This window comes from Lonchura striata, chromosome Z (genome assembly GCF_050655825.1).
Source record: "Lonchura striata isolate lonStrDom1 chromosome Z, ASM5065582v1, whole genome shotgun sequence".
Taxonomy (NCBI): domain Eukaryota; kingdom Metazoa; phylum Chordata; class Aves; order Passeriformes; family Estrildidae; genus Lonchura; species Lonchura striata.
The window spans coordinates 75219950-75230282 of NC_140740.1; the positions used below are offsets into that span (position 1 = coordinate 75219950).

Genomic DNA, 10333 nt, shown 5'->3' on the forward strand with positions numbered 1-10333 from the left:
TAGAAATAGGTGCTTTTAATTTTTTTCTGTTCCTCTGCAAATATACAGAAAGGAATTATACAGGTGTATTCTTGCTCTCAGTTCACTTGTCCCATCTGCGTAAAAGTATAGTATATCACAGCCTCTGACTGAAGTCTGATGATTCACTGCAATGGGAGGTATGCAGGACTAATGCCCTAAAAATGCAGATATGGTCCAGTTTGAGGCAGAGTGAGCAAAACTTTAATCTATATGGTAAATATTCAACATGTTTTGAAACAATTGAAAACAGAAAATCTTCCACTAGGAAGCAGAAAGCATGCTTCACATAAGACCTTTCACCAATATATTCAATAATATATTTTTCTACACTTATATAAAGCAGCGTAATAAAAAGTGAATAAATTTAGATTGAATACAGGTTTTTAGACTTATTAACTTGCTTAGGAAAATAAACACAAATTCAAAGGACACTTGCCCAAAGTTCTTTGAAGCAGAAACATCAGTTTGGCCTCTTTAACACAATGAAGAATAACATTAGTTTATGCAAATACAAGCTCTCTTGAGTTAGGCAATTTTTATGACATACAAAAAATGCACTGTTAAGCCAAGCACATGTTTAAAATGTGACTCAAAGGACAACAAAAAAATCTTCCTTTTCAAGGATATGTGGATAGAGTTAAGTCTTAGAGACACATAATGGTGAAACAGGCAAGCTCAGTCTCTTTGAAGAAACAGCGAAGAGATTTCTATTTCATATGCACATTCCATCTGCCTTCCTAGGTATGTTTTGTCAGGTTTTAGAGACATGGACAGTTCACCTATTGGGCACTGGAACAGGCTCCCCAGGGAAGTCGTCACAGCATCAGCCTGTCACAGTTCAAGAAGTGTTTGAACAATGCTCTCAGGAACGCGGTGTGACTCTGAGGGATGTTGCTCTGCAGGGCCAGGAGCTGGACTCCATGATCCTTGTGGATCTTTCCCAACTCAGAGTATTTTATGATTCTGTGACTCTAGACCTCAACTCTCTCCCACACAACTTATTGTAGACCAGTAAAGGTCTCTTTTGCTACTAAATCTAACAGGGCAGTCTGATTACTTACTGCTGATGACAAATCAGGGCAAATATTTTTAATGCCTATTCAAGGACAACTAATATAAGAGCTAAATTTTCACCATACTGTGAAGAAATAAGGTACTTCGTGTTAGCTACACACAAATGCTTATATTAAATCCTACCTGCAGCATTCACAATTCTCTTTGCTTGGATTATTCCAAGTGGAGTTTCAACTTCCCATGTCCCATCTGATCGGACATTCAGATTAGTTACTTGCACAGGATAATTTAATTGAGCACCATATTTTCTGGCTCCTGCAGCCAAGGCCATAGTTAGAGAATAAGGATCAATATGACCATCTCCAGGGTTATACAGGCCAGCTAAAACCTAAACAGAGGTAAAATCCCCCAAATGAAAGTAAGTACAATTTATCAAAATTAGATAGTTTTTTTAAAAAAACTACTTTCTTACTTGAATATAGTAAACTTTAAGTCAAAACAAATTTTCAAAATATACAATAATTTTATCCAACCTAACAAAGGCTTATGACAATCAAATTCCTCAGATCTCCAATGCAATCAAAGGTTGCAATGCTTTAATATTACAGTATTATAGACACAGTAATTAATAGTATGTACTCTAAAAACATGCATAAAATTCACAAATTCTGATTTTAGGCTATGATACATCTTTTTTCCATTGAAAAATAAGAATCTGTTGCACATTTTGTATAAAGAAAGAAGACTGTACATGCATATTTCTGATAGACCAATATTTAATTTCAATGTAAGCTATATTTCATAAAACTGACTTCTTTACCTTATCCATGTTCAATAAGGGAAATAGCTCTTGCACTTTCTCAGGCGTGATTAAATATTGCTCTGTTGGGTGCCAACCAGCACGAGTCATTTGGTATTTGAATTCATCCACCCTAGTAGGAGTTGAAGCAATTCTGATACTGCCAGGCTGATGAAACCCCACAGCCTAAATCAAAGAGAAACAGCAAATTACTGAAGGAACCTTTACCGATTGCCATATATGTATTTTTCTGTGCTAAGGGGAGTCTACAGGAATTTTTTCGCTAACATCATTAAGAAAAATGCAAGTAAGCTATGGGCCCTTGAAGGAAGAGGCCTTGAATATAGACACCTAGAAAAAGTAATTTTTCAATAAGTTATCAAATTAACTTCCTAAGTTAATGCTACTATCTTCAAAACAGTTGGAAGAAGTGTTTATTGGATGCCATGATACATTCATTTTTACTAACAACTAAATACTTGATATATGGACTCACACTTTCAAAAATAGAATCAGATACATCTCAAAAATAAGTATATATTATATACTTTGTTTTAAAAGCTGTCATCTGCATGATTTCCTATTGAATGTATTTAACTAAGCACCTTTATAAACACAATGAAAAAACACTTGCTGGTTTTGTCTTTTTAATAAATTAAACATCCTTACAGAGCTGGACCCTGAATGCTTACTTTTCTTTATCTTGTCTATGTTATCTCACAAGACAATGATAAGGCTGAATAAGTCTTTCACTGGAACTCACAATGATAATCTGATGTGGCAGTTTATCTAGTTGTGTAGCAGAAAGAAGAAAAAAAGCATTTTATGACAAATATGAAAAATATCTGTCATATATATGACAGATATTAAAAATATATTAAATTTGTAGACTAATAAAGTGAGGTTCATTCAATTCTGCTGCTGTCCAAAACAAGCACAAGTTTAGTAAATGAAATCTATAAGCCTGAGAGATGCCAAATGAAAAAGATGACTCCTGTGTTTTCCACATATGCATTCCTTAAGTCGCTAAATACAAACACGGAAAGGGACACAAAGAATTGCAGCAATCTTCTCAAGTACAGACAGCATCATATCATATGAATTTTTAACCAGACATATTTAAGGCAGGAATGTATATCATAATCAATCTGTTAATTCCAGATTCCTTATACTATTTTAGCTCCTTTATCAAGTTAAAAGTTGCAGATTCTCTGCTGTGTCTTGAGATGTTTTATGAGCACCATTTTCCTCAGCTGTAGAGGAAACCATCTGCAAAATGTAGTGACTCAGCATGAAGAAGAATGTATTTTAATAAAAAGGCATATACTCCTATTCACATCATTATCAACTACATTTTTTATAAGGCTATTGCTACAATTGGTATTTCTTTGAATTAACACTTCAAAGGTTAAGGGGGTTACCTGTCCTGTCTCTTCTTCCAGCTTTTCATAGAGTCTGATGCTGTAGGCATGGATTTTCTTCAGGTTTATTCCAGGATGAAAATAAGTAGTTAAACCAGCCTCAAATAAGAAATAGGAACAACATAGATTAGAAATGCAGTGTTTTTGCTTTCCTTCCAACTGTCATTTAAAAAGGAACTGCCAAGATATTATAAAGAAAAATAACACATGGATACAGCCAACTGCTACAAAAATAAAACTAAAGTATTTTCTGTACTTAAGCCATTTCTGTTTTCTGCACAGGTGTTTTCCCATCTGTCTTTTCTCATCAAGTCTGCCAAACTATGATACTGTTGCAGTTGTTCTCTCCTATCTGATATCTCAATTTATATACAATATCATAGTGCACCAGATTACTGAAATGCCCAGATAATCCAGTGGAAAAGAATGTAAAATTAATCATTTGTCAGTATAATATTTTTCAGTTCTAGCTATATTCTATTCATAACTTTGACTCTAAGTATTTTTGGCAATGTTCATTACCTTAACAATCTGAATTTAAGAAGAGATCACAGAAACCTGTCGGAGGGAGATTCATCTAGTAAGGGCGCCATCAAGCACAAAGCAGATGTGTTGATTTCAGGAAGTCCCTGGGCTAAATTAATACTCTGGAAAAAACATTCCTTGTTCATTTCTTATTATCATATTGAACCATTATCATCACACAGGACACAGCTGAAAATTAGATATTTGACTAAATGTGATTTATATCTCATTTGAAACATCTGCATTCACATTGTGAACACATTATATTAATTACCGAGTAAGCCCCAGGGCTGTTTGACTGCAGAGTTTTTAGCTGAAACTTGTTTGTTTCTTAAAAATATATTCTAAGGGCATTTTTTCAGTGTGCACAGAATGAAGAAATCAAATAGGCATTGAAATATTTAAATTTCCTTAGCCTTGTACAATGCCTAAGAGTAATTAATTTACTTCTACCTGCAAATTTTGTTTTTGCATTTTGTTTTTACTGTATTCTTTTATTTATGTAAACATTTTCTGGCCTTCTTTTATTCTTCCAAATGTAGTAATAAATCTTCCAGATGTCAGGAAATTCCATTTTAGTGGTCACTATTAGTGTAGTCATTTTGGACTAAATGGGTCACAAATCATTTGCAAGTTAGCTACAAACCCATATACATTCAAGAGCATTTAATTTCAGGGATTAAATAAATACTTCAATCTCTTACACTTTCAAGTGAAGAAGTTTAAATGCACTGGATACTTTTTGGATTGAGAAAATAAATGTTTCTGATTTCAAGAGTGCAGCTGGCAGACAACTATAACCCAATTTCACTTTGTAAAAATTAAGATAAAATCATAAAATACTTTTAATGAAACAAAAAGATTGAATGGGTCCTTAGGAGATTTCTCTTACATTTCATATTCAAAGCAGGGTCAGCTATAAGATCACACCACATTTATCAAGATTTTTTCCAGATTGTTTGAGAATGTTCAAAGACAGAAGCTGCTCTGCTTTTCTAGCTACATATGAAACTTTGCATTTGGCCTTGTTAAATTCCATAAAACTGTCCTTTCATCCTTGCAAACTGCCTAGGTCCCTCAGCATGGTTGCCCTGCCCTTCAGTGCACTATTTCTCACTGTTTGGTGTAAACTTCAAAAGTGGATGAGTATGTACTTCATCCCCTACTCCAAATTACTGATAAAGATATCAAACAGGATGGGTCCCAGGACAGACTCCTGTGACATTCCAGTTATTTCCAGGGTTTGGATAGAATATGACCAATTCACCTTCTAAGCCCAGCCATCCAAAGAACCTTTTAACTTTCTAGTTGTCCAGCCATACAGACCATATAATCTTCTAAAGTTGAATACATGAAGAGTGTGGGAGAGCGTATCTAAAATCTTGCTAAAATTTAGGCAAGCGACATCCACTGATTTCCCTATGTCTAAGAATTCATAATATTCCATAATAGACAGCAATCAGATTTGATCTGACATTATTTATTCTTTGCAAATTTATTTTGATTGTTATTGTTATTTGCAATGTTATTTTAAATGTTGCAAATCACTTTTTTTTCCTTCTTTATGAACCTGAGACTCACTTGATGTTTTCTGAAGAACTGAACTAGGGCTAAGTGACCTTTAGTTCCTCTGCTCAGCCCTTTAGCTTTTTAGAAAATATCATACATATGCCCTTTGCCAAATCTCTGGCACGTCCACCAATTTCAATAGTATTTCAAAGGTTACACATCTGCAGCCTTGTGGTGAATCAGCAGCATTATTGGATGCAGCCTGTCTACTCCAACGTATGAGGATGTGCCAAATTACTCCAGTAAACCCTGGTTTGGTCCTTATCCACTGCTAGTAGTTACTCTTCTCCTTTAAACTGGAGGCCTGAGAAACCCTGTCAGAGAAAACTGAGGCAAAAAGGAACTGAGACATTATTTGTGTATACTATGACTGAATTACTCACCTCGTGCACTTATTTTCAATTTTTTTCCAGCCTTTTACTATTTTTCAGCCTTTTACTATTAATGCAGCAGTCAAAGCAGTTCTTGTTGTCACTCAATTTTCTTACAAATCTTATATATAGTTGAGGTTTAGCTTTCCTAACATTCCCTTCACATGCTCAGGTATGTTTTCTAAATTGCCTGATTTGCAGCTTTTTCCTGCTCTATTACCAATATACTGAGCTGGCTTCCCAATGCATCTTCCCAATGTTATCCTGAATTTCAGAATGAACTACATTCTTGTAGTTGAAGGAGATTTTTCTCTAGGATTTACTCAATTTTTCTAAGAGATTTTGTTATTATACATAAACATGATCTGGAAAAATTATTTAAAGAATTGCCACTTTGCTACGAGATTTGAAACAAATACTTTAAATCATTTTTATAGTTGAAATTTTTAAATGTTGAAAAGTTAATGTATCAGTTTTGTTCTATTTCAATCAGTTTCAGATTTTATTCTAATGTAATTATTAAATTAGTTTTCTGGCAGAAAATATTATTAACGCTGTTATATACTAAACTCTCTTCTTGCAAGTGTGAGCAAATTGTAGTAAGTTATTATTTGACTGGTGCTGTGCTTTACTGTCAACAGCAAAATCAATGTTATGTTGCAAGCAAATGTATAATACAACATGTAATAACTCACTTGGTTACACCTTTTCATAACTGGTAATATAAAAATGTGCATGTTTGTTGTGCTGTCTTAATAGCACACATGAAAGTCAGCCAAAGTTATCTCAGACTTGAGAAGTGAAAGAAAGTTTTGGCAGCAACACCAGCAGGAATAATAGCTATCTGAAACATGATCCTGAGATCTGGCAGGATTTCCTGAACAGTGAAAGAGGCGAAATGTATAGTGCAGCAACATTTGAACCAGACTTTCAACGTTTGTGGCTGCAGGCAATGTGCTATGTGCCATTTCACGTAATTGTAATCTGTTTTTAGTATTGTATCACTGTGAGGAAAACACTGATAAATACACAATAACTGGTTTAACAAGGAGTTCACTGTCATAGTTTTGATCTTTCTACTCATCTGAAACAGGCATCACCAACATTTTCATCTTCAATGTCCTCTAATACCGAGTTCAATAAAAAGAGACAATGAAGACATACCATATAGTTATCTATTTTAACATGGCCCATAAGTAGGTGTCTTGCTGTGTAAACTGCATCAAATTCCTTCTAAGAGGTGCCATGAGGCATCTCTCTCAATTTTGGTAGTGCAGGCATTTTCTCTGCCGAGCTCCAGCTCCAGCTCCTTTGAAACAGACCCTCACTCAGGGCTCCAACGTTGCTCTCACTAAGAAGTGTGGGCAAAAGTACTGGAGGAAGGGTTGCTTTAATACTGCAATGAGCAGTAAGTTAGGGTGAGTGAGTGTAACAAGAACAAAGGAAACATTCGGTAATAACACCATTCATGATTCTGGTTCCTTATTGAACTAGGGGATTTTTGTTGTTTTTTACAATCATATTGTTTTGTATATGCATTGGGTCTGTGAGTATTTTGTAGTTACGATTGAATACACAAGATGCATGATCTGACACTTTACATGGTGTTGCTCTGTTTGACAAACTGTTGTATTGTACAATTACTCAATGTTGTTTCTTCTTACTACATACAGCGTGTTTTCTTTTGCTTTGTTTATTGAATAGCAAGTAAAATGAAATATACTACTTATACAGTGCAGGAAATAATATTTTTTTTTATTTCATTTTTTAATATTGTTCTTTCAAAAACCCCAAAAAACACAAAACATCTGCACTAAGATGAAGCATTGCAGACTTCAGACTTCCTCCTCTTGGAGAAGTATGAGAATACAAATTAAATATAATTAATTAATTTGTCCTCTGAAATGTAAATTATTGCATAAATGCAATAATTTCTTGTATTAACAGAGTAGATGTAGAGACATCAAAATATTGGGTTGCTACTCTTTTTTGTTGTTACACATAGAGATAACAATCTCCCAATTTCAGCTAAGAATAGTTGGAAAAAAATTGAAAAAGCATCCATTACTGTATTATTGTGGCAAGTTTTGTTTAATTTTGCTACATTACCTACTCCAGATATAGATTCAGAAAATATGTAATTACATAAATACACATTGTGAACCAGTATGACCATGTGATTAAGATTAATAAAGGAGGTGTTCCTACCCTGACATTATTACATGTATATCTTTTTAGCTCTTGTCTTTAGAATGCAGACAAATATGCTTAAAAATCTCAAAGAGTACATTTGTTACCTTTACTCCTCCAGGATTTTGTGTAATGTCAGCAATGGCATGAAAGAAAGAGAGGGAATTAAAAGGTAATGAAACTTCCACCACCATTATATACACAAACTACTGTTAATTTGAGAGATGAACAAAATATTTCTTACTGCATGCCAGGTAGATCCTGCAGTGAGCTCAGATTTTTCTAGCAGAACAACATCCTTCAAGCCAGCTTTAGCCAAGTGATAGGCTAGACTCACACCAACACAACCACCTCCAATGATCACTGTATCTGCTCTATCTTTCCCTAAGGAAGGAGATGAGGCTTCTCTACTAAAAATAAAGAAAAAAATTGCAGTTAGAAAAAGGCAATTACACTTTTCCCCACTTCTTTTGGTTACAACTTCAACCATAATACACAAGGGTCTCTACTTGGGAGTTTACACACATAGCTTAAGATCTAATCTGTTCATTCATATCCACTTTTAAAGTAAATGTTGTTTGAGAGTCATATAGGTAAACAGTAATATTTAAAAACAAACAAACACAAACAAACAAACAAAAACAGAACGAAAAAACAACAAGTCTGCTGCCACTTACATTAACTATTATTTATCCAATATACCCTTATATATAGAACCTGTTTCTCAAAAAGAAGCTGATGTATAACATGATAATGTCAAAACCTGACTTCTCCAAAGTACTGTAGTATGCTATCAAATAGGCTTTAAAAATATTTGCTTAGTAAGACCCCTTAATAAATTTCTAAAACCAGTGTCAGCAGACCACATCTGTGTATATGTTCATGAACAAAAAAAGCTTTATACTTGAAACTTACTTTCATGTTCTATTTTGCCACGTTCACATATTCGCTGATTTGGAAGGTACCCATAATGATCATCAAGTCCAACTTCTAAGTTAATGGCCCATGTAGAGATTGAATTAATGACTCTGATGTTATTTGTACATGCTCTAAATACTGAGCCATTCCCAGAGTTGGCATCTCCTACTTTGCTTAAGACAAAACATTATAGAAACAGGCTTTTGTCAAGGGCCCACACCTTCTGCTCCACACTGTATTTTCACAACTACTTGAGTTCATCATAAACCATAACTCCTGCCATAAGCAGCCCCATTCTCCTGCAAGTCAAGTGATCCTCTTCTGCTTCATCCACAGACAGCCAAGCAGCAAGCTACATGTGGAAATGTATCACAAATTTTTAAAAAGTAATTTTTTTGGATGTGAGACAAGGTAGCGCATGTTATTACAGTAGCAGTGCAGACTACCATAAAACAACAGTACTTACAACAGGCTACTAGTTTTATGTCTTATCAATGGCGATCTTATAACATTTTAAATGCAATTGCAGGTGGAACATGCTTATACAATAAGTGGCAGCAAATGAAAAGTAAAATAAGTGGGAGCACAGGACATCACAAGTGTTCTGTATTTGGTGCACCACACACATGCACGGGTTCTTTTTTCTGATTATACATTAATTTTTTAAGTTAACAGTAAGCTGTTTAACAGCCAGATGTGCAACACTTACACCAGCTTCTCTAATGAATTTTGAGGCACACAGTAATCAAGGTCAAGCATAAATTCTTTTCTTATTCTTTTATGCTGTGGATTTGAAATCTCCTCATGTGCCTTTCAGCTTTTTTCAAACCTTTGCCCAGGAGCCTGGCAAGAATCCGGGGTTCACCTTCCCAGTGAACTAAACAGGTCACCCAGATCGTGCCAGTTAAAACCAGTCATTATTTGCTCATCGGCATGGCCCAGAAGACAACAGAAGGGACCTCGCTGCGCCGGGTCAGCGACGCAGCGCGGGCAGGCTCCGGCTGCGGCGCAGCGATGCCAGGCGCAGGGAGGCACCTCCCGGCCACAGGTGCCCCAGCCGGCGGAGCGCCGCAGCCCGGCGGCCGGAGCTGGCTCCGGTCACCGGCTCCTCCCTGCGCATCCCGGACAGCAGCGGCACGGGGGCCGCGCCTCCGGCCCCGCTGCCCGCGCCCCCCGCCCGGCCCGGCCCGCACTCACCGCCCCTGGGCGCCGAGGGCCCCGGGCCGGCGCGGGGGCCGCAGCCGCCGCAGGGCTCCCCGCAGCACCGCGCTCATCCCGCACACGCAGCAAGGATGCGGAGCGCCAGTTCCGCGCCGCTGTCCGCCGCGTCCCGTCCCGTCCCTGGCCCGCCGAGCCCGGCCCTCCCGGAGCAGGGCTCCGGACCGCCCCTTGGAGCAGGGGGCAGCCGCGGGGGAGCGGGGCTGCCCCGGCCCAGCCGGAGCGCCCGCGGGGTCAGGGGCCGGGCCGGGCGGGGGGACCGCCCGCACCGCTGCCCACAGCTCCCG

The 10333-nt window shown here is 37.3% G+C and overlaps 1 protein-coding gene across 4 annotated transcripts in view; it reads right to left on the reverse strand.

The window, feature by feature from the left end:
* DMGDH (dimethylglycine dehydrogenase) overlaps nt 1–10333 on the reverse strand; it is an 86792-nt gene that overhangs the window by 28537 nt on the left and 47922 nt on the right. The window contains exons 1-5 of one of the 4 annotated variants that reach the window (XM_021531115.4): nt 10026–10207; nt 8155–8320; nt 3256–3354; nt 1856–2020; nt 1219–1423 (exon numbers count right to left, since the gene is read on the reverse strand). In XM_021531115.4, the coding sequence (XP_021386790.4) occupies nt 1219–1423; nt 1856–2020; nt 3256–3354; nt 8155–8320; nt 10026–10102 (712 nt within the window). In that variant the 5' untranslated portion in view covers nt 10103–10207. The other 3 variants (XM_085566368.1, XM_085566370.1, XM_085566369.1) reach the window with 3 other exon arrangements.